Genomic DNA, 23,512 nt, shown 5'->3' on the forward strand with positions numbered 1-23,512 from the left:
CTCCATGGTGGTGATAGCACTGAAACTTCACCCCTAGTCCATCCCGAAGGCCCTATCTCCATCTTCATTATATTCCACCTTCACCCCTAGTCCATCCCGAAGGCCCTATCTCCATCTTCATTATATTCCACCTTCACTATTCCACCAGTCACTATGAGCCTGGCACACAGTGCATACTTCGTAAATGTTGTTAAAATAAATGAATGTAAACCAATCTGCAATGCTGAAGTTCACCTGGGTAAAGGCCCCAAATTTGGAGGTTGAATAAAACCATTTTTCTAAAAAAAAAAAAAGGGTTAATTTTTAAAAGCAAAACTGGCTTTAGCCAGTCTACAGCATGATAATAACCAGAGCGCCCCCCCCCCCGCCAGAGTGTTCATATTAGCCAACTCATTCACTGCCCCCAAAAGCCAGCTTCGGTAGATGCTAATTATTGCTGTGCCCTAGTAAGCACAGCAGATTAAAAATCTGGGAGGTTAGGTTTACCGCGCGAGTAAAACTGCCCTGCAGCCTCTCTTTTCCCGAGGGGGGCCCTGGACTAGCGGAAGCCGCCTCGTCTCCGTGGCACCCGCGTCCCGCCCCGCACCCGGGACTCCCCGGCCGGCCGGCCCCGCCCCTGCACACTCAGCCCGCCCGCGCCCCCCGGGCCCCGCCCCTGCAGTGCCGGCCGTGGCCGCCTGGGGGCAGCCGCGCGCGCCGGGCCCGGCCGCTCTGGCCCGCGCTCCTCGCTCGCCCGGGACGCGGCTCCGGTTGCGAGCGGCCGCCCTGCCCGCCCCGAGCGCCGACCCGCCGCTCCCGCGCCGACCCCGCGCCGCGGCTCCGGGGCTGCAGCGAGGCCGCCAGCAGCGCCGCGGGCGAGGGGCGGACCCAGGAGATGAAATGACAACGTCAACCCTCCAGGTACGCGGCGCGGCCGGGCCTCGGCGGGCGGCGGCCGGAGCGGGGGCGGCGGGGCCTGCGGCCGGCACCGGGCGGGCGGCCTCCTCCGAGCCCGGCCTCGGGCCCCGCCGCCCGCCGCCCCCGCGCGGCTCCGTCTCACGCCCTCGCAGCCGGGGCCGCCCCGCTTCCCCGGACGCCGAGCCCGAGGGGTGCCCTGGGGCCCCCGGTACCGCCGGCAGGACCCGCCTCAGCCGGGCCGCACCGGCGCCGCCCGGGGAAGCGCCTGCCCGCGGCCGGGCCGCTGCCTCCCGCCCCGGCCTCCCGCCGTCTCCCGCCGCCTCGGCGCGGCCCCTGCCCCCCATTCATTCCCGCGGCCGGGCAGGGGGGCGCTGGGGTGGCGCCGCCCGCTGGCCCGACGGCCCCCGCCTGCAGGGGCTGCGGGTCCTGCGGTCCGGAGAACTGCTCGGGCCTCAGGCCTGGCTGCCGTCTGGACTCTGGCATCGCGACCTGTGACCTTGGCCAGTGCTTGGTCTCGGAACCTCGGGTTCCACATGGGGGGCGGCGCTCGGGAGCATTGTTGTGACCGTGGCTGCAGGCCGGGCGGTGCAGGTAAAGCGTCCTTCGCACAGTCTTTGCAGAGTGCTCAGCAGGGGGTGTGGGGAGCCGCGTCTGAGGGACAGGTGGCCGGATCCTCAAAGGACCGGTCGCTTTCAGATACCTGAAGGCGGGTGGTTACTCCATCCCGGTGGAGGGAAACCTGAGAACAGAGGCCGGGAGTAAATTGGGGTACTTGGCTGGGAATTAACTGCAGTGCAAAGGCAGACCTCACCATCCACTAGCAGAAGGTCTGTTGTCTTATCACGCGGGGGGCAAACATGACCGCAGATCCACCTGCCCTGACGGTTGCTGTAAGACCTGTGAGCTAAGAATGTTTCTTATATTAAAAAGAAAGTGAAAATACAGCACAAATTTACGAAGCTGAGACTCACATAGCTTATAGTTCATTTATTTATTTGGTTTTAAAGATTTATTTTATTTATTTATACAAGAACTGGGGTACAGACCAGAGGTGCGAGAGGGTGAGAGAATTCACCAGAGAGGGGAGCAGAACAGGCAGATAGACCGAAAACACTGCAGAGGGGAGCAGTGGGCGAGACAGGAGAGGTCTGCTGTGCCATGTGGGTATCTCCCTTGTCGGCCGCACCTTGTGGGTATCTCCCTGGCTGGCTGCGGGTCGTGGAACCTGCGCTGCAGAGGCTGCAGACAGCTTCACAGCACTGCGCTCAACCCGCTGCGCCACTGGGGAGGCCCTAGTTCATCCATTTAAAGGGCGCAATTCAGTGCTTTTAGTGTATTATCAAAATGGTGCAACCACCACCACAGTCAATTTTAGAGCGTTTTCATCACCCCCAAAGAAACCCTGTACCCTTTGTCCTCTCTTAGTCTCTTCTTCCCCACCCCACCCCCTATCCCTCCATCCCTCCCAGTCCTCAACGACCACTAATCTACTTTCTGAGGTATGGATTTGCCTATTCTGAACATTTTATAGAAATGGAATCCTACAATACATGGTCCTTTGTGACTTTGCTGCTTTCAGTTAACATAATAATTGTGAGGTTTTCCATTTTTAAATGGCTGGGGCTGCGATATTTTGTAACACATGAAAATCAGAAATTTCACATTTCATTTCTATAGCATTTTGTTGGAACGCATCCCTGCTCATTCATTTATATGCATTCTCTGTGGCTGCTTTGGGGTTACCATAGGCAGAATTGAATAGCTGCTACAGCCAGTGTACAGATTGTGCAGCTGGCAAAGTCTAAAATATTTACTGTCCTGTATGAAGAGTTTGCCCGCTCACCCTTTTCATACATCCTTTTGTATGCGTTACTACAGATGTGGCAGGTCTGGCAGTTTTATTTGTCACCTTAATTCCTGTTAAGCAAAACTGTTCTCTCCACATTGGAACTAAGACCTCTTATGTGTGAAGAACTATATGTGATTGCTAGAAATACTGAATGTGCTTTTTACATGCATTAATTAATAGAGCATCAGGAAAGGAATGGGCCTACTCCACCACAGGGGGCCAGGCACACCTGGAGATGTGCTGTTCTGAGCCCCACCTTCCAAAAGGCTGGACCCAAACAAGGCAAATAAACAAAATAGTCCTAGGATTTGTTCTGGAGAAGAGAAGACATGAGGGCGAGGAGCGCCCTTTCATGCCTTACCTGACGGGCTGTCTTGGGGGACAGAGTGGACAAGTGAAGCTCATGTTGAAGCTAATCCAGAAGATTCAGGGCGCCTAGCCATTTTTTATTTGTAGGTAGTGGGGGGTGCTGAAGCTTGAAAATAGCCAACACTCATACCTTCCTCATCTCTTCGACCTGGTGAGTTTAATAACATCAACCTGGCCTAACTTTTTTAGTTTGTAAAGCTAGCTGTGCCTGTTTTTCTGTGACTTCTTGCTTTCAGATGAGGAAGGGCTGACAAATGCCGGGGCCCTGCCAAGAATTGGTCAGGAGGCTTATTGTTTGCTGTGGACGGAACTGTGTACATACAGTGGGCTCTGCCTGCCTGTGTCTAGTGCAGGATCAGATTGAGGAGGATCACTCTGGTAATGCTTCCTAGGTTTGTGAAGCTGTAATTTTTAAAGCTAGACGTGTAGTTGTGGGCCAGCTGCCTGAAAGCTGTAGCACACTCTTTTTTTTTTTTTTTTAAGATTTATTTATTTATACATACAAGAACCGGGGACAGGCCAAAGATGCGGGGGGCGAGAGGATTCACCAGACACAGAGTGGGGAAAAGAACAGGCAGACTGACCAAAATATACTGCTGAGCGAGTCAGGAGAGGTCTGCAGCGCCATGTGGGCTGCTTCCTGGCCCGCCGGGGATTGAACTCGTGCTGCAGAGGCTGCAATCTGCTTCATAGTGTAGTGCTTAACCCGTTGCGCCACCAGGGAGGCCCTCCAGCACACTCTTAAGTCAGTCTAGAGCACAGGACCACTGGCTTTGATAGATTCCCAGAGATACTCCCATGGACTTCTTAGAAGGTTAAACTGTTAGGATGAATCCTGACAGTTGGCAGCACATGTATGCCTTGGGAGTATGCAGGCACTTTTCTTACTGGAGCTTCTGGCGTATTGAACCTTGTGTTCGAGGTGCATTCCCTAGATAGAACTTGAAGAAAACCGAGAGAGGCTGGCAGTGTAGTTTCTGGCCTTCAGGCTGAGCTCCAGCAATCAGTCAGTTTTGGTATTTCCCCTGTCCCAGCCTCTCAATTCAGCTCCATTTCTCTTTCCCTTGAGGCCAGGGACTAGAAAGTGAACTCTCCCTTTGAGCTCTAACCTGAGATATTTTATCAGGTTTCCACTTGCTGAAATCCATCCAGAGCAAGGACTGAGAAGGAGGTTGCTTTCAACTGGATGAGCATATTGTGAAGAGGGATGCCAGCTTTTAAAGCTTCTGTTTAAGGCTGTGCTGGTTGAGGTTAGATAAGTAGGCCAATCGACTGGTCTGCAACCAACTGATCATGGGTCTGGCAGTACCTCTCATCAGTGTATTCCTGCTGCCTCTGATCCTAAAGACTTGCTGGATCTCTTTGAAGCACTGAGTTATTTGCTTTCGCCTTTCCAGAAAGCCATTGATCTGGTGACGAAAGCCACAGAAGAGGATAAAGCCAAGAACTACGAGGAGGCGCTCCGACTCTACCAGCATGCCGTGGAGTATTTCCTCCACGCTATCAAATGTGAGTCACAGGCAGGTCCTCCCTGGTCTCAGAGCCCCTCTGACGAGGACAAACGGGGGCTCAGGGACCCCCCCTCTCTGGTTCCCTTTGCACAGATGAGGCACACAGCGATAAGGCCAAGGAGAGCATTCGAGCCAAGTGCATGCAGTACCTAGATAGGGCGGAGAAGCTGAAGGATTATTTACGAAACAAAGAGAAGCACGGCAAGAAGCCAGTCAAAGAAAATCAGAGTGAGAGCAAGGGGTGAGTATGAAGGAGAAGAGGGCCGCCAGTACCAGAGCCCCCCCCCCCCGTGGTCGCACCCTTGCCTGTGGTGCTGTCATTCTTGTTGCTAATGCCTCCTTTGGACTTCTGGTACCTTTCTTTTGGGGGATTCTGCTCATCTTACTCACAGTGCCGCAGCTACTTTCGTTAAGCATGTTATTGAATTCTCGCATGTGTAACAACACAGATCTGTGCAGAAGAGTCGTGGGCAGGATGGGCGGCCAGCATAGTAGTTACAAGCTTTAGACTCTGCAGGCAGCCTCTTGGTACAGCCAGGCTCTGCACTTCCTGGCCATATGATCTTGGACAAGTACCAGGAACTCCTATAGCTCCAGACTTCTCATCTGTAGAAGGGAGCCCTTCATAGGACTTTACTCCTAGTGGTACCCTGCGGAGCACATGAGATGATGCTGGTACAGCCTATCATAGAACTGAGCACACAGTAGGCAGTTTACAGCAGTTTCATAATCCCATCTTCATCCAGCTGGGTGAGGAGACAGACTCAGCGCTCAGAGCTGGCATTTGATGGGAGTCTGCACCCTCATTTGGGGCCTCTCCTCCAGACTCCAAAGCCAGTGTTCCCTCTGGAGCCTCTCAGCTCACATCTGTGGTTTCCCCACCATGGAGACGCCAGTTAGTTGACCACAAAGACCACTGGTGTCCTGGAAGTGAGGGGGTGGTGCCAGGCAGGAGTGAGGGAGTTTGATAGAGGTGGTGCCAGCTGCCTCACCAGTGGAGAGAGGCTCTGCTCCTGGGTAGAGAAGATACTCTCCCAAGAAAGGGGGAAGAGGCCCTAGAAGACTTGAGGATGGCAGATGTTTGGGAAGAGATGGCTGTGGGAGCACCTCCCTTTATCACCATGGGCAGTCAGAGCCTCCTTGCCTACTGCCTCTTGCTCCAACTTGTCCTCTTTGTCTCTTTTCCTAGCAGCGATAGTGACAGTGAAGGGGATAATCCAGAGAAAAAGAAATTGCAAGAACAACTGATGGGTAAGAGGCTCACGCTGTGGCGGTGGGAGGGGCACGTGGCCTGGTGGGTGGGCTCAGGCTCTGTGGCTTGGTGGTGGGTCCCAGGCTCTGCCCTCCTCTCGCAGGGGCCGTGGTGATGGAGAAGCCCAACATTCGGTGGAATGATGTGGCCGGGCTGGAAGGGGCCAAGGAGGCCCTCAAAGAAGCTGTCATTTTGCCAATTAAATTCCCACACTTGTTCACAGGTAAGAGTGGAGCCACATTAGGCCCAAATGTAAAAATATCAGGCTTCTGAGTGAGCCAGCTCACGACCCTACTCTGAAGGTGTCTGGGAGCAGGTGGTGACTTGACTTCTTTGCCCTTAAAGGGTGAGGACCCCGCCCTCTCACACGTTCTGTCAGAAGAGGCCCAGGGCCTATACATCCTACTCTTTGGCTTCTCTCTGTTGTTAAAGGTCTTTGTGATTAGAACTTTGACCAGTCTGTCCCAATGGGTGGGCAGGGAGAGGAACCCGTGCCAGCCAGTGTCATTTTGCAAGGTCTCAGGGGCCATGAGCAAGGGCTAGGACCAAGCTATTGCAGGTCATTGAGTTTCCTCTGCACCTAGAATTTGTCTTGTGAAACTCTGCTTCCACTGACCAAGGCCCCTCTGCTTATTTTCTGTTCCCTTTCCTGAGCCAGGAAGAAGCTCACTTTATTTTATTTTTTTCTTGCAGGCAAGCGTACCCCTTGGCGAGGAATACTGCTTTTTGGACCCCCTGGCACAGGGAAGTCCTACCTGGCCAAAGCAGTGGCCACTGAGGCCAACAACTCCACCTTCTTCTCTGTGTCCTCCTCAGACTTGATGTCCAAGTGGCTGGGGGAGAGCGAGAAGTAAGTGAGCCGCTAGGCCCTGCCTCTGCACGGCTCGGGGGCCAGCTGCCCTGCCCCGGGAGTCTCTTCCCAGAAGCTGCCGGTGGAGGCAGGGATAAGCAGCCCGGGGAGGAATGTCTCACTAACTCACTGGGTAGACACTGTCCCAACAGCTGGAACTTGGGAGAGAGGAGTCCTCCAGACTGGAAGGGCAAGGCACTCACAGTTGCTGGGTATGAGGTGCACCCCTCTGGGACTTATGTAGTAACTTACTCCCCTCAGAGACTCCCGCTCCACAGATGATGGTGCTGGGGCTGAGAGGAAGGGAAGGCACCTGTCCTAAGCACAGAGCTAATGCAGGCGGCCGCGGGTGTGGAAGCTGATACCAAGGCTTGCTCTTCCTCTTGGTACAGTGCTGCCAAAGGACTGGTTACTCTCTTTTTTCTCTGAAATCTAAGCATACCTGTGGGCTTGGCCTCCTCTTGGGAGGGAACTGGGTCCCTGGCCGGGCTTTTGTGTGGGTGTCCAGCTCCCAGCCCCGCTTGTCCTTTTCACAGGCTCGTCAAGAACCTGTTTGAACTGGCCAGGCAGCACAAGCCCTCCATCATCTTCATCGACGAGGTGGATTCCCTCTGTGGGTCCCGCAATGAAAACGAGAGCGAGGCGGCCCGCAGGATCAAAACGGAGTTTTTAGTCCAGATGCAAGGTGTGTGTTGGTCCCGGCCCCCTCCCTGCTTCATGCTCTGCCCAAAGCCAGCCTGGGGCCAACTGGTGTTGATTGTCCTTAGGGTAGAGGGAAACCCTCAGAGCAGCTTCCTCTCCTCAGACCTTCATTGCAGAGAGGTTCCTGAGGCCTCTACCTGCCTCTCTGCTGTTGTGCAGCTCTTCACCCCTGGGGAGCCCTGAGGCCTTTCCTCACAAGCTCTGCCTGGCCCTGGCAGGTGTTCTCAGAGTCAGGGCCTGTACCTTCCTTTCTCCACAGGGGTGGGGAACAACAACGATGGGACTCTGGTTCTTGGTGCCACAAACATCCCATGGGTGTTGGATTCAGCCATTAGAAGGAGGTGAGTCTTTCCCACAGGAGCGGGGGCTAAGGTCTTTCTCCAGCCATCATCAACCTGCTGCTGGCAGTCAGCCTCACCCCCTTTCTCTGGAGGCTTCTCTGTGTCTGCGTGTTGAGCAGAACCTTAGTGAAGCCAGTTTCTGGGGGTCCCTGCTTTCCTTCTGCATTAAGACCATTTTGTCATCTGCTCTCAGGCCCTGCCCTGTGCTTGGCTCTCTAGGTTCGAAAAGCGGATTTACATCCCACTGCCAGAGGAAGCTGCCCGTGCCCAGATGTTCCGGTTGCATCTGGGGAGCACCCCCCACAACCTGACAGATGCCAACATCCACGAGCTGGCCCGGAAGACAGAAGGCTACTCAGGTGCAGACATCAGCATCATCGTGCGGGACTCCCTAATGCAGCCTGTCAGAAAAGTGCAGTCAGCAACACACTTCAAAAAGGTGAATGGGCCAGCAGGGAATTGCTTAGAAAGTGTCACAGAAAGGGTAGCAGCTTTCTTTGCCAGCTTCCTGGCAGAGAGGGAGTGCACCTCGTCGATGAAGATGATGGAGGGCTTGTGCTGCCTGGCCAGCTCTAACAGGTTCTTGACGAGCCTGTGAAGGGGACAAGTGGGGCTGGGAGCTGGACACCCGCCCTAGCAGTGACACATTTCAAGTCTCCCAGAGGAGCAGAGACAAATAATGCAAAGTGAGCCCTCTGGCTTTGGGCACCTGCTCTCCTCTTCCCTGCCTTCTTGCTTAAGTGTGGCCGTGTCAGGTGGTGTGGGAGGACAGGGCACATGCTGTCCCTCTTGCTGCCTCCAGTGGGCGCTGCACCATTGTGCATATGGACCTCGTGAAGTTCTTGGAAATGTTGGGGGTAAAACCACAGACTGTGAAGGGAAACTCATGTTCATGCAGCAGACTTTTGTCAAGTACCTGCTGTGGGTCCTACTATGTGCCTGACACTGTTCTCCATGCCGGGGAGACGTTTGTGACCATACACAAAAATTCCTGCTCTCCCGGGGCCTCCTATTTAGTGAGGGAGATAAACAGCAAACAAAATCAAGATGCAGGGCCTCCCTGGTGGCTCAAGGGGTTAAGTCTCAGCACTATGAATATCAGCAGCCACTGCAGCACGAGTTCAATCCCCAGCCAGGGAGCTGACCCACATGGCGCAACAGACCTCTCCTGTTTCACCCGCTGCTCCCCTCAGTAGTATATTTCAGTAGATCCACCTGTTCTGCTCCCCACTCTGTCTGGTGAATCCTCTCAACCATCCTGCACCTCTTGTATGCATAAATAAATAAAAATAAATCTTTTTTTAAAAAAATCAAGATGCATTTCTTAGGGGTGGTGAGGAAAGTTCAAGCAGATGGCCTGGCACACTTAAATGACAGCTCATATGGAATGACATTTGAGTCACAAGTTAGAAGAGGTGATGGAAGGAGTCTTTTGGGGATGAAAGGGAAATGTTTCCCGTGGAACAGACTTCAGTGGGAAGTACGTCTTGAAATCCCTGACTTCCTCGGGGTGAGATCTGGTGGAGGTAATAAGGAGAGGCATTGGCTCACAGCCTACATCACCTCTTCAGGACTGAGAAAGCTGGAGTGTCCTGCCCCTCCCCCAAACATCCAGGAGCAGCCCACCTTCCAGTCAACTCCTGTTTGGTTTCAGGTCTGTGGCCCTTCCCGCACCAACCCTAGCGTTACGATCGATGACCTCCTGACCCCATGCTCACCAGGGGACCCAGGTGCCATAGAGATGACTTGGATGGATGTCCCCGGTGACAAACTCTTAGAGCCTGTGGTTTGCATGGTAAGTGGCCAGTTGGGAAAGGGGTCTGAAGAGAGCTGAGAAAATGTGGGACTTGGCAAGAGCACAAATAGGCTCCTCCCCTTCTCTGTTCCGGACTATTGTGGCTCCTCATAAAGACAGAGAAGGGCCTTTGGGGCTCTGGGCAGCTAGGGCTCCTGTCATTACGTGCAGTGGGGGTCCAGGATGGAGGCTGCAGCATTCATTCTATCCACTTCAGCAAGAGTAAAAGCTGGATACTGTGGCTCCACCGTTCTCTGGGGTTGGCTTGTCTACACACAGAAGGAACCATTCACTGTCTGCAGCATGAACATGGGGATTTGATTTGATGCAGTTGCATAGCAGTCCCTCTCCCAACTATTCTTGACCACTCCTTATGGTCTTGTCCATCCTGAGTGGCTGGTGTCTGCCGCTGAGGCTGCTGTAGTGGGCAGGGTTAGGATGAGCTGCTCGGGGACTAAGAGATGATGGAAGCCGAGTCTGGAAAGAGAGTGCCTGTCATGGGGCGTTCAGGCAGACGCCAGGCAGCTGAGGGGCTAGGGAGCCAGGCATGCACTGGGGCTAAGGAGCCAGGGGGCAAGCCTCCTCCCACCCTAGACGTGGTGGGCCTGCTACGTGAGAGGCTGAGGACTGGCATCCAGATCCTCCTCAGCTGGGTGTGCTTGTCTTTGGTCTTTGCAGTCGGACATGCTCCGGTCCTTGGCCACCACCCGGCCCACCGTGAATGCAGATGACCTTCTGAAAGTGAAGAAATTCTCAGAGGACTTTGGGCAGGAGAGTTAAAAGCATCTTCACTCGGGTGACAGTGAAGGTGGGCTGTCGGTGGGGGTCAATCCACAGCACTCCTCACATCGGTGGCCAGACAGGGCTCCAGGATTCGTTCTGAAGTCAGAGCAAAGTCCCCTCCGTGTTGGGCCGCCAGCTGGGGAGCTGGAAGGAAGGGCCTCTCTGGCCGAGAGACGTGTAAGCACATTTGGCATCTGGTGGAATTCTGGCTCTTCCTCCTTTTCTGGATGGTCACCAACTCCTTGTCCTGCCCCTCCATGGTATTTTTTTTTTTTTTAGACCTTTTTTTGTTCCCCTAAATTAATGCTGCTTGGATGGATGTTTTGTCTTGTTTATAAATAAAGTTAAAATCGCCCAGAAGCGTCAAGGAGTGGGAGCAGCCCGTGCAGCGGGGTTGGTGCACAAACCAGAATGGCCTGCCGGGCCCCACCGCCCATTCCTTCTAGACCCAAGCATTGCTCCTTGTGGACAAAATGGCTGATGCCCTGGGTTTTCAGCCTACACTCTGTCTGCAGAGGCTGAGAGTGAAGCCAAGCCATTCTTGCCCTCCTGGGTTGGCTTCCAGGGCCCCGTGTTCTCCCCGCAGGAGAGGCGGGTCCTTGTAGGCACAGAGCCGTGTAGTCAGAATGAGTGAAGGCAGCCAGGTGGCTCTCACTGCTGCCTTTTCTTCCCTTGGAATGTGAGCATACTAAACCCAGCACTGCCCTGGGTCCCTGCCCTGGAAATGGGCCAATAAATCCTTTCCCTCCTTGAGCCATCTGAGTGATCTCGTCTTTGACTTCTGTCTGTGCCTCTTTGCAGGCCACTCTGGCTTCTGATAGGGACCCTTTGGTTTTCTCTCATCTCTTCATTGTAGGAAGCAAGTAGGAATGTCACTAACTGCCTGTTGCCCAGTCAGGTACACGAGACCTTTCTTCCCTAAGAAGAAAAGTGTGGCTAAGGGTGTCTAAAGGACCTGGGCAGTTCTTCCTGTTCTCCAGCCTCAGATAAGAGCTGCAACCTGGGAGGCCTCCATGCCTGACATGGCCTGCAGCTGTTTCGTTTCATATGCTGCCAACACTTAAAATTCAAGAGTTGATGTAAACATTCAGATCTGTCTTCTTGGAAGATTAGGTAACACTGGATCTGCTCCCCAGGAAGCAGCCTGCCAGCAGCAGCTGAGCCGCGGCTGCCCTGTTCAGAGGGTAACACGCTCTCCAGCTCCAGTGCCCATAGGGACTGTTCCACTGCCCAGCCCCAATGGCCATTTGAACTGTGACTCCTGAGCTGGCAGCCTTGAGATGCTGGGAAGAGGCCTGGCATAGAGTCATTAAGCTTTCCCTACCCTTTCAAAAACCAGACTTGTGCTTCTGTCTTTAAAACCTAACAGGTACAGAAGGAATCACATGGCCAGCTCTTAGCTCATGATAGCCTTGCACTGTGTTTCTTTGATCCAGTTAAGAGTAGCTGCTGAATTGGGTCAGTTTTCAATTGGCGCTTTGAAGGCTAGGGCCCTGTGCTGCCCTCCATTGCTGGAGGGCTTAGCCCCCCTCTCCTTACCTGGAGCATCAGTTGGCACTTAACTCTGGAGTTCCCCTGTAGTTCTAGCCCCCTGCTGGTACTGCTTCATTTTAGCTAGTTGGGTGTTGTTTTTTTTTTTTTTTTTTCATTCTATATTGTTAGCTTAACTTGAATCAAAGAGCCTTTATTTAACCTCATTTCTACCATTTAAAGACCTTGACAAGTCACAGTGGTTAACAGAAATTTTATTGCTACTGGGGTTTATCCTCAGCTCTCATTGCAGTTCCCACAGGCGCCCTGCTTTTCCTCCCTCTCACTTCCCCACCAGTGAATGTGCTGTTCATAAGGAGGCTGAACCAACCTCAGGCTGACGCTCTGGCCTTACCACCTGAAGCAGAGCTCATACAGGCAGAGGCATGGCCTCCTCTGTGTGCAGATTCTTAAATTCATTTCTTCCCCACCTGGAAAGCCTGCCCACATTGGCTTTCATTGGAAATTGGTTTCTTTCACATGCTGAAGATGCTATTTGTGCGTGTAATTTTTGTGGCTGGTCCCGGCCTGAGATGGAAGAGGTTTTCTGTATTGGAAATGCAAGGATCGGTGGCCTTTGGGCTGTATTGTCTTGAGCTAGTTGATGGTGTCCTTCCTGATGTGGATTTGGTTATAGCCAAATCTCATATCCCGTCAGCAATGTTTTGCCTGGGATACCAGGCAAAAAAGGACTCCACAGGTAAGTCACGCACGAGCCGTTTATAAAAATAAGAACGCTGGGAAGATGGTCAACATAAAGTGGATGTTTGTAGTCTCCAGGCTTTCTGAGGTCCACGCTGAGCAGTCATTTATTCTTGGGCCACAGGGCCAGGAAGCAGCAAGCAGACACTGCTGATCTGCATTACAGAGGTGTTACTAAGGACTCAACCTGTGTACTGTAAGGTCACATCAGGGAGTTCTGGTGCCACCCTGCAGGCACTTCTGCACATTGTCCATGGGGAAGAAGGAACACTGAATTCTAACTTCCATAAGGATCCCTGTTTTCAGGATAAAAGTTTCTACATGCTTCCCCAGTGGCCAAGTTTAATGCATGGAGAACCAGCTCACTTTTGCTTGGCCTTCCAGGCCCCTGGACTTGTCTAAAGAAAGCCATACAGCATAGTGGGTCTCTCCTGGGTCTGTTTAAAACACTTTTTCTCTTAATGGGTTTCTTATTTCATGGAAATGAGTTTTAAAATTTGGGGAATGAGTTTAATTTTGAGGACTCTGGAAAGAGTACATGTGTTAAAAACTTAGACAAGCTGAGGACAAGTACCAAAGAAACAAGTTCCTTCACCTCTTGATACCGCTCTGACAGTGTCTTAAGGGTAAATACTGATAGCAAAATGCTAATTAATTTTCCCAAAATTAGTATGGTGACCAGGAAGCACATGTGGCTGCTTTCTAATTGTGACAGGCAGAGACTCACTGCTCTCTCTCAACTATCACCCCTCCTGCTCCATGGCCTCCGTCCAAAGGAGGAGCCAAGTACCACTTGTCCAAAAGTTCTCAGCAGGAAAATCTCCCCATGTCTCTTAAAGGTGGATGGCAAAATGTTAAAATGTGTGGGTATTCACTTACATTAATGCCATTAAACACTGCCGTGAACTGGGGCAATTCTGTTTTTTTTTTTTTTAAAGATTTACTTATTTATGCATACAAGAACTTGGGTGCAGGCCAGAGGTGCGAGGGAGGAGACAGGATTCACCAAATACAGAGCTGGGGAGCAGAACAGGCAGATCTACTGAAATACACTGCTGAGGGGAGCAGCGGGTGAGACAGGAGAGGTCTGCCGCGCCATATGGGTCAGCTCCCTGGCCAACTGGGGATCAAACTCATGCTGCAGTGGCTGGCAACAGCTCGACAGTGCTGTCTTTAACCCCTGCACCACCAGGGAGGCCCCTTCCACAAGCAAACTGGTATCCCAGGCAAAAAAGGACCCCACAGGTAAGTCACGCACAAGCCCTTTATAAAAATAACACTCAGAAGATGGTCAAACACAGCTTTAACCTTAACATTTTCAAACACAGCTTTCAGATATTTGGTGACGACATTATCATCAAATCTCGGCTTTGAGAATAGATGACATGTCTTCTGAAATTATGTCTACTAAGTGGGGTTATCATCAGAAAGTGTCCACTCCTTTAGCAGAGCATTTTCTTCTCAAATTGAAGGCAATATTTTGCCTACAGTTCATTTTAGGTTAAACATTTCAAACACCTTCCGACCTGGTCTGGCTGGCTTTGGTAGTGCACAAATTTCTGTCAGCTGAGCGAATGCTAAGTTGTTGCCAAGTAAGATATACCCAGCTCAAAGTCGAAGCATCTTAGTTTCCAGAATCCTCAGATGCAGCAGGAAAGTGTTAGTCATTCACCTCCATCCAGTGGATGTTTGTAAAGGTCTTGCTGTCCATTTTGTCGATGAACAGGCAGCCCTGCAAGTGGTCCATCTCGTGCTGGATGATGCGGGCTGCCCACCCGCTGGCTTGCCACACCACCTGCTCGCCTCTAGGGTCCAGCCCTGCAAAGAAAGTTACAGACCGGGTAAGGCCGCGCTAAACCACATCACTCTCAACTCCTTATCCCTTCCCCGCCTCCTACCCTAACTTCCTTATTTGTAAGAGGCAACATCAGAGGGGAATGTCGACCAGCCGACTATAGACCACAGTCCCTATCCTTCCCAGAAAAGCTGCCTCAACGGGGGCCATTGCCAAGTGTTGGGCCTGGTTCCCTACCCTGACAGGTTACAGGGCTCCCTAGGGGGCTAAGACATGAAGTGATCTTCCGAGGGGCTTCTCTTCTGAACACGCCTCCCACTTTGGAAGTATTGCTGTTTGCCTTCAATTCTTTTTTTTTTTTTAAGATTTTATTTATTTTTGCATAGAAGAACTGGGATGGGGGGAGGATTCACCAGAGACAAGGTGGGGAGCAGAACTGGCAGATCTATTGAAATACACTGCTAAGGGGAGCCGCAGGCGAGACAGGAGGGGTCTGCTGCGCCCTTTGGGTCAGCGCCCTGGCCTGGACTGAACTCAAGCTGTAGAGAGGGCAGCGCTGAGACTGAACCCCTAGACCACCAGGGAGGCCCCTGCCTTCAATTCTTAAAAGTATTTAAACATGGCATGATATAAAATAAAGGGAATACCATGGGCTTCTGACCCTTCTTGGGGGTCGAGGGGAGAGTGTGTCCGTCCCTCTCGCGTTAGAGGCGCAGAGCAAACGAGGGGGGTCCACCGCCGAGCATCGGCTGTATCAGCGGAACTAGGACCTCCCTCCGGCTTGGGCTTGGGCTAGGTCTGCTCCCACAGGAGCCTCCTTCCCTACTGAATTCTGCCCACTCCCGGATCCTACTTTGTTCATGCCGGAGGCTCCGCTGAGAAACCATCCCCTTCACAGCCAGCTTTGCGGAAACTCGTGGAATCCGACCCCGCCGCCCCGCACCTGAGATCTGCACGGCCTGGTAGCGGGGCACGTAGGCCAGGAAGCCGGCGACGCTCTCGCAGCCCTCGGGGAAGGTGACCAGGCGGCTGTCCAGCACCTGCAGACTGGGGTTCACGAACACGCGCAGGGGAAAGGGCTCCATCTGGCGGGCCGCGCGCAGGGCCGGCGCGCAGGCGCGGAGCAGCGCCTCGGGGAACTCCAGGGCCAGCACCTGCAGCGGCACCCCGAGCTGGGGCGCGCTCAGGCCCACGCAGCGCCGGCGCCGCATCACCTGCACCAGCCGCTGCACCAGCCGCTGCAGCTCGGGCCCCGCCAGCTGCGCCGGCTCCACCGGGGCCGCCACGACCCGCAGCGCCGGGTCCCCGACCTGGCACACGTGCTGGTACGGCGGCTCCGGCGCCCCCAGCACCAGACGCCGCACGTAGCGCCAGTAGGAGCGCGGGCGCACCGGGCCCTCCAGGCCGGCGGGCGCGGACGCGGAGCTGCAGGCCCGGGTGCCGATGGCCGCCGACCGCACGCCGCAGCGCGCCCGCGCCAGCAGCGCCCCCAGCAGCAGCCCGGCGCCCCGGCGGCCCATGGCGAGCCCGGCGCGCGCGTCCCGCCCGGCCCCCGTAGCCGAGCGCCCGCCCTCGGGGACGCCGGGAAGCAGCGTCCCCCGCGCCTTCCGGGAGCGCCGGCACCGCCCACAGGACGCCGCTGGCCTCCGGGAAGTCAACCAGCTTTATTGAATTCCGTTTCTTACTGTGTGATCAACCAGGGGGCTCCCCCTGTACTGTCCTCTCGTGCCTGCCGGCGCAGACACCCCCCGCCCCCCACCGCCCCGAGCTTCCCGGGCCCGCAGCGCAGGCCGCGCCCGAGTGTCCTCGCGCAGGACATTCCATCCGGCTGGCGGTGCAGGCAGAGGCCTCTTAGGAGTCTGCGCCAGGCTCGGGAGCCTGCTGTGGCTCCGCTGATTCCTCCTGCTGCTCACACTCTGAGAGCGCCGGCGCGACAGGGTCGAGGCCTGGCTCCTCCGTGGGGAGTTCCGGCGCGGCGAGCTCAGGCACCACCTCCTTTTCATCTAGACAGAAGACCGTCTCTCTCTTCGGCAGGACAGACGCGAGAGGCTCCTGGACGACGCTCATGTTGACGTGGCCAAGGTTTCCATACTTGGAGAGCTGAGTGGGTGGAATGCCTGACCCAGATGGTAGGGAAAGTTAAATGGAAAAAACATTTAATAAGCTTCAATATTGATGTGTCACAGAAGGAAAAATTAGAGAAAGTAACAGCCACAATCACCACGTTTGAATAAGGTTAAGGTCATCTTTGTCACATGGCACAAGAAATTATACTGTAAATCAATGCTGGGAAGGTAACCTGATCAGCACAGTGTAAGGCACAAAGAGAACCTCAGTGGGCACTGGCTTCCTGTGACAGAGGAAGGGAAAAGCTAGGAGGAAGTGGGGAGCAGCCACTCTGAGTTGTATGAGCGCTGCCCTCTGCCTTCTGGGAAGTTGTGCCTCCTCACCCCACTGCAACCCAACCTCTGCAAAGACAGAGGGCACAGGAAAATGAAGGCAAATTGGGAAATATCTTTGTAAAACACTGTCTCTGGACATTTTATATAAATAAAATGATATAACCTGTGGCTCTTTTGTGACTAGCTTCTGCCACTTAGCCAGATATGCACATATTGTACCATTCCATTTACATGAAATGTCCCAAAAAGGCAAACCTATAGCAAAAGAAAGTAGACTAGTGGTTGCCTGCAGCAGGATGGGTGAATGACTACAAATGGGCACGAGCAATCTTTTGGGGGTGGTGGACATGTTCTAAAATTGGACAGTGGAAATGAAGGCACATCTCTGTACATTTACAAGAAAACACTGAACTTTACCAAGGAGTGAATTCCTTAGTATATGAATTATATCAACAGAATAGTTTCAAAAATCCCCCTTCTCTTACCTAAGGTCTGTGCTATCTGAGCTGGTGGAAAAAGGACTTGGAGACAGCGATTTAAATATGGAACAAGGTCTTCCAGGAAGACTGTACAGAACTGGACGAAGAGTTCTTGCTCTCCGCTGGTGAAGGCAGCCTCTTCCGCACGATGGAAGGCCAGGATTATTTTGGTTACCTAAGAGATAAGGACACCATCAACTGCGAGAGCAGTCTATCTTCATCAGCAGTGCATGAGACTGAGCCAAAAGGTACAGTCTTCAAGTTTCATGAAGAAAGTTATTCCAAACTGTGCATTACATTACTGTCTTGTGTAATCTCAGAACTGTGGTCAATCTCCACAGTTCTGTCACTTCACTGATGTATTTCTGATCCAAGTGGTTTCATTACTGGCACAGTTTCCAGTTCCAGTACATGAAATTGTACCAAGAATGCATGGTCCTTGACTCCCATGGGAGAGGAACCAAAATTATTTTAGATCCAGGAAAATGAAGCAAAACTATAAAAGGTTTCTACTGAGTAAAGCCTCTGAGGTTCTAGAAGTTAGAACCACTAGTATGATAAAGGAAAAAAAGAAACAGAGCTAGGAGTTCCGGGCCTCTGGTGAGTTGAGCACTGGGCTGCGAGGCTGCTCGCAGCCTCTGCAGCGCCGGTTCGATCCCAGGCCGCCAGCGAGGGTCCCACCAAAAAAAAAAAAAAAAAACCACAAACCCACAACAAAAACAGAGCTAGAAGTTCCATCTACAAATAACAGAGCAGTCCCGCTGACATTAGACACGTATCACAATGACAGGGTGAAGAACACGGGCTGGTTCCTGGGATCAAGTCCCGGCTGTGGCACTTAGCACTTATGTGACTTCCAAGTGGCTACCAGAGCCTTCTATGCCCTCTCTGCCTGTTTCCTCACCTATAAAATAGGGTCAGCAGCAGGACCTACATACACTTACAGGTTGTGAGATCTAATCTCAGTATGTGTAAAGTATGATGACTGCTACGCAGCGTGGAGTAAGTTCTATGTAACTATTAGCTAATTACTCTCTTCTGAATTTTATGGACTTTAAAAAAGCGTCAGTGCTCATGCTTTCCTGATTTTTTTCTAAAAGATTATTTATCCAAGCACTGGGGTACAGGTCAGAGGTGCGGGAGGGTGAGAGAATTCACCAGAGACAGAGCAGGCAGACGGACCAGAGACACTGCTGAGAGGTCTGCTGTGCCATGTGGGTTTCTTCCTGGCCAGCCGGGATCGAACCCGTGCTATAGAGGCTGCGGACAGCTTCACAGTGCTGCGCTCAACCCGCTGCGCCACCGAAGAGGCCTGCTTTCCTGATTTTATAGAACACTAACAGGACGATTTTATACCATATCACAACTGCCACCTGACTGACAGAAATTATAAGATGCCATCAGTTGTAAAAAGGATTCCAAAATCTAAAGTTTAAATGTATAGATATTGTGCACCATACTAGGGAAGTAGTAGGAGGAGGAGGACTAGAAGTTTATGTGTCAGGTGAATTCTAAGAGGGCTCTGTGATTCCTGCCTCAATTGTGTAAACCCTAACCCCCGAGCGTAGGCAGAGTCTGTGATCTCCTTCTAAACAAAGGAATGGGGGGGGGGGGAGTATGGCCAAGGTGAAGGTTGTGCAGATATAACTGAAGTCCCTTAACAGCTGACTCTAAATTCATCAGAAAGGAGCTCATCCTGGAAGGCTCTGACTTAGATAAGCCTATTAAAAGAGGACTGTGCTAAAAAGACTCAAGCATGAGATGCTTTCCTGTTGACCTTTAAGAATCAAAAAGCCATTTTGTGAACTGCCTGTGGAGTGAGCAGGTCCCGAGGAACTGTGGCCTCAGGCCCAGAAACCCGCCAAAGTGAATGAGGCAGAACGGGTTCCCCTCCCCAAGTTCCAGATGAGAATGCAGCCCAGCTGACACTTAACTGCATCCTGTGCCACAAGGAAAATGAAAAATGTTTTGAGCTGCTAGGCTTGTGGGAGTTTGTTATGCAGCAAAAGAAAACTAACACATTGCTGAGTGTAAGCCACTTCATGGCTTGTTCTAGGTCCCAAAAAGGGAAATTAACCAGAGCTTCTCAACTAGGAATACATCTAAAACCACACTCCCGCTCTCATAAGTTAGCAGCACCACCAACAAATGGACTGGCCCCCTGTTACTCAGGGCCGCCCCAGGAGAGCCAAGAGTAAGCACTCACCTTGGCAAGGGCCTGCTCTAGGGCCCTGGTCACATCCTGTGCCAGGGCCACCGGGCAGCAAAGGCGCAGATCATTGAAGGCAACCAGAATATTGTTGAGGAAGCAGGCAAGTGGTGGGAAGTCTAATAGCACCATGGGTGGCTGCAGGGTCCCTGGCTGAGCAACTGGCACAGCAGCAGGCAGGTTACTGCTGCCCAGGATGGCTGGAGCCAAGATGAGGGTGTAGGAATTCATTTCATCCTGGAACTTCTCCACCGCTTCCTGAACTGCTTTCTGGAAAGTGCTGATGGCCACCCGCTGGAAAACAGGAGCCAACTGGCCCCGGAAATCAGCCCCCACCCGGCTGAAGGACAGCCCGAAGTACATGCACTGGCCCAGCAGAGAGTCCAGGCGGCCACCTATCCCCCGGTGAAGGTCGGTCTCCAGTAACTGCAAGAACTGCGAGACTTTCTGCAGAACCCAGCCATGGAAGATGGCACTCTCATTCACGGTGTGCTCCCCCCTGGGAGGGGGCAGCAGCGGGTCCTCGTCTGAGAAGATGGCACGGTACTGGGTAATGATATCGAACAGATGGACACGGCAGGCCTCGATGGTTTTTGTGATGTGGAAATAGGGATCATCATTGGGGATGGCAGTCAGGATGGAACGGAGCCAAGCGTCACGGGCCTGAAGAAACTTCACTCTCAGCTCAGCCTCTGTGAATACATCCATGCGCCGCAGGAAGCCAATAACCCGGAGGCAGGCAGGGAGCTGAATGTTGGTCCTCAGTTGCTGGATCAGCTGGCTCAGCATCAGTTGCATGGACTGGCGCACTTCATTCACAATGCCCTGACAGTAAAAGGAGGTGAGTGTCACCACAATATGAAAAACACACTCTGGAGCCCATTCCATGAACGCTGAATACTGTAGACCAACATTTCACTGCTTTCCCAACATACAAACTTGATTTCCTTAAGGCGATATTTTATAGGTTCGCTAGCAAAGATCTGATTCATTCACTTCTGCTTAAAATGCTTAAAACCCTGGGCCTCCTTGGTGGACAAGGGGTTAAGTCTCAGTGCTGGCATCATGATGGCCCACCAAGGGTCCCTGAGTTCCATCCCCAGCCAGGGAGCCGACCCACATGGCACAGCAGACCTCTCCTGTCTCGCTTGCTGCTCCCCTCAGCAGTGTATTTCAGTGGATCCGCCTGTTCTGCTCCCCACTCTGTCTCTGGTGAATCCTTTTGCCCTCTGCACCTCTGGCCTACACCCCAGTTCTTCTATTCAAAAATAAGTAAAATCTTTTAAAAAAAATTCTTAAAGCCCTCAAAGACTTCCCATTCTAATCAATAAAATTAAAACTCTTCACAGTGGTCTACAGCCCTATCTGGGTCTCCAGCCTCAGGTACTTCCTAATGCTCTCCACTTGCTCACTACAATCCAGTCACACACTGGCTTTTTATTTCTTAAAGCCTCAACTTTCTCCTTCCTCAACTCTGCTACATATTCTTCCTACTTTCTAGTTTGCTCACATCTTCATATGGCTGGGTCCTTATCATCTGGAGCTCAGTTTAAATGTTCTCTCTCCAGAAAAGGCCTTTCCTGACCACTCTACCTGGATTAGTCTCTCTCTACCCCAGTCCCCGGTTCATTTTCTTCAGGAGCTTCCCACCATCTCAAAGGATCATATTATTGATTCTCTTATTTACCAACACCTAGCTTACATTCATGAAAGCCAGGAGGAATGTTTTATGTTCAACCTTACCTGACTGGTAGAAATTGAAGTAAAACATGCAAGGAGTTTCCCTAAGTTTTTTGCCTAAAGGTTCAGTGATGACTACAGAATTACTGATTACAAGAATATCAGTTAGAGTTCTTTCTGGGCAGGTTGGCTACCTGGATGACAGGGATGGAGGAGTATTTCCTTTCCAATCGGTGTACATAGGCTGCAAGCTCCAGGGCTTCTTCAAAATAGCTGTTCCGGACACATGTGTCCATGAGCTGGGGGATCTCCAGGATCTCCAGAATCTCTGTGTGCCGGTGTAGAGTCAGGGTGTTCATCCGGCGGTTAGAGCTGATCTCTTCAGCCTCTTTCATAAAGTTCCTAGTAACGATCAGCAGAATGTTAGTCCCTTAGTGCTTTATACCTAAATCTAGAGTTGCCGAGCACTTACTATGAACTGGGTACTGGGCTAGAGGGATAATCTGATTTAATCCTCGCACTAAACCTATGTAGTAAATACTACTATTCTTGAGAATCTTTAATCCCAGTGAAGGTAAGCAATTTGTCGAAGATGACACTAAGTGACAGAGATGTGAATCCAGAGCGGCCACTTAACCAGCTGTGGCAAGGTACTTAGGCTCTATGAATCTCTTTCCTCATTAGTAAAACAGTAGTAATAGGACCCATCTTATGACTAAGTGAGATGGTAAACTGCTTAACAGAAACTGACAGGACAAATGTTCCCTTAACAGTTTTTTTGGTTTTCTTTTTTTTTTTTTAAGATTTTTTTTTTAATAGAGGCATTTTTTTAATATATTTATTTGTTTGTTTGTTTGTTTTGTTTATACATGCACTGGGTACAGTCAGAAGCGCGGGAGGGTGAGAGAATTCACCAGAGCCAGAGCGGGGAGCAGAGCAGGCAGAAGGACCGAAGCACACTGCTGAGGGGAGCAGTGGGCGGCAGGAGAGGTCTGCGCGCCATGTGGGACCCTCCTCCGGTGGCCGGGGAGCAGCCGGGGATCGAACCGGCGCCAAAGAGGCTGCGGGCAGCTTCGCAACCCAGCGCTCTACCGCTGCGCCACCTGGGAGGCCCTTTTTTGGTTTTCTTAATAAAGTGCAAGGTAATCTAGAAGCCACAACCTTACCCACAAATGCTCTCAGCCTTAGTCTTCTCCTATGCTTTTATTCAACTTTAGTTCCCACCAGTATCCATTTCTTCTCCATAATTGCAGAGACCTACTTTATGAAGTGCACTCTCTACCTTTCTTAGGAGTGCAGGGGTCGTGGGAGAGTGTAAAAAAAGCTGTTGTCAGAGATCCAAAGACTCAAGAAAAAACAAACTTCTATGACAGAAGGATGGAAGGAAGAATTAGAGATGAGTTGTGATTTCAGGGAGACAGAATGTACTTCAAAAAAGAGGTATTTCTGATAATTTTTGCCTCCTCCACCTGGGACTCTTTCCTTGTCAGTTTTCTATCAGTGAGCGTTATGAAGCAGATCACCTGTTTTCTATAAATACATCAACATGCACATATACTAAACTAACAGAGTGTTAACTAGGACAGACTCCGTTTAAGTGCTTTGCATGTATTCTCTTTATTTAGTGCTCACAACAGTCTTATCGAGGGAGGGACGCGCTGCTGCTGGGTTCCAGTTCTGACTTAGAAACTTGACGAGCTGCGCCTTTTGACAATCACTAACCTCTCTGTGCCTCAACTTCCTCGTACATAAAATGGGAGTAACACTACCTACCTCGAAGACTGTCGTGAAGCTTAAAGGGGTTAAAAAATGCTCAGAGGAGCACCTGGCCCAAGGTAAGCCCCGTGTGAGTGTCTGCTATTGTAGCTGTTAAAAGCCCCTTTAAGCGCCTGGTCCGCCGCACCTGCAGCTCTGCTGGAAGCTGGGCAAGCGATCAAGCAAGTGGCCGAGCGACGCCTCCACGTCGCCAAAGAGGCGGTGGATGCGCTCCGTGCACTCGGCGCCGCGGATGAAGGTCTTGTAGTTGGCGAAGGCCAAATCGCGGGTCTGCTGCAGGAGCTGCGCCCGCTCCTCCGCCAGGCGCTCTGGCTCGCGTCGCAGCCGCTCCAGCTCGGAGCCGCTCAACTCCCGGAGGTAGCGGCCCACGTCGGGCCGCTCCCGCCACTGGGCCTCCGGGAAGCGGTCCCGGAACAGCGACGCCAGGAGCCCTTCATCTTCCACCTCCCCGAGAGCCGCCGCGGCCGAAGTGGGAGTCGAAGACGGGATTGTCGCCGGCGCCGCCGCCATCTTCCCGGCCACAGCGTCACTTCCCCTCCGCCCCGGGGAGGGCGCTGCGTCCCAATCTTGGACCGGAAGCGGATGGGATG

At 52.4% G+C, this 23,512-nt stretch overlaps 2 protein-coding genes across 4 annotated transcripts; one reads left to right on the forward strand and one right to left on the reverse strand.

Annotated features, from left to right (window-relative positions):
- The first annotated feature begins 742 nt into the window (after positions 1-742).
- Positions 743-13,589, forward strand: VPS4A (vacuolar protein sorting 4 homolog A). Of its 2 annotated transcripts, none has more exons than XM_037515995.2 (11): positions 743-900; positions 4,513-4,624; positions 4,720-4,867; positions 5,816-5,877; positions 5,982-6,101; positions 6,572-6,728; positions 7,265-7,413; positions 7,690-7,771; positions 7,991-8,210; positions 9,426-9,566; positions 10,245-11,431. In XM_037515995.2, the coding sequence occupies exons 1-11, from the start codon at positions 880-882 to the stop codon at positions 10,344-10,346; spliced, it is 1,314 nt and encodes a 437-aa protein (XP_037371892.1). In that variant the 5' UTR covers positions 743-879; the 3' UTR covers positions 10,347-11,431. The 2 variants fall into 2 exon arrangements, with proteins under 2 accessions (XP_037371892.1, XP_037371893.1); XM_037515996.2 differs by having other exon boundaries at positions 814-900; positions 5,819-5,877; positions 10,245-13,589.
- On the reverse strand, positions 12,085-23,481 carry COG8 (component of oligomeric golgi complex 8). Of its 2 annotated transcripts, XM_037516002.2 has the most exons (6): positions 23,050-23,481; positions 21,341-21,548; positions 19,464-20,291; positions 17,264-17,432; positions 16,323-16,493; positions 12,085-14,399 (listed from the first exon to the last, which is right to left on the reverse strand). In XM_037516002.2, exons 1-6 carry the CDS (start codon positions 23,430-23,432, stop codon positions 14,242-14,244), a joined length of 1,917 nt encoding a protein of 638 aa, XP_037371899.1. In that variant the 5' UTR covers positions 23,433-23,481; the 3' UTR covers positions 12,085-14,241. The 2 variants fall into 2 exon arrangements, with proteins under 2 accessions (XP_037371899.1, XP_037371900.1); XM_037516003.2 differs by lacking the exons at positions 16,323-16,493; positions 17,264-17,432 and having other exon boundaries at positions 23,050-23,461.
- Between the last annotated feature and the right edge of the window lie 31 nt (positions 23,482-23,512).

The sequence above is a fragment of the Talpa occidentalis genome, unplaced genomic scaffold (assembly GCF_014898055.3).
Source record: "Talpa occidentalis isolate TD23 unplaced genomic scaffold, MPIMG_talOcc4v2.1 talOcc4.17, whole genome shotgun sequence".
Classification (NCBI taxonomy): Eukaryota; Metazoa; Chordata; class Mammalia; order Eulipotyphla; family Talpidae; genus Talpa; species Talpa occidentalis.

What these genes read in the sequence shown, in the direction of transcription:
- VPS4A (XM_037515995.2), top strand. Translation starts at nt 880, where the DNA reads ATGACAACGTCAACCCTCCAG. An exon ending in ATTGCAAGAACAACTGATGG is followed by an intron (nt 5,878 to 5,981) that starts GTAAGAGGCTCA and finishes CTCCTCTCGCAG; the next exon opens with GGGCCGTGGTGATGGAGAAG. An exon ending in ATTCCCACACTTGTTCACAG is followed by an intron (nt 6,102 to 6,571) that starts GTAAGAGTGGAG and finishes TTTTTCTTGCAG; the next exon opens with GCAAGCGTACCCCTTGGCGA.
- COG8 (XM_037516002.2), bottom strand. Translation starts at nt 23,432, where the DNA reads ATGGCGGCGGCGCCGGCGACAATCCCGTCTTCGACTCCCACTTCGGCC. An exon ending in AGCTTCCAGCAGAGCTGCAG is followed by an intron (nt 21,549 to 23,049) that starts GTGCGGCGGACC and finishes GATCGTTACTAG; the next exon opens with GAACTTTATGAAAGAGGCTG. An exon ending in CCTCCATCCCTGTCATCCAG is followed by an intron (nt 20,292 to 21,340) that starts GTAGCCAACCTG and finishes TTTTACTGTCAG; the next exon opens with GGCATTGTGAATGAAGTGCG.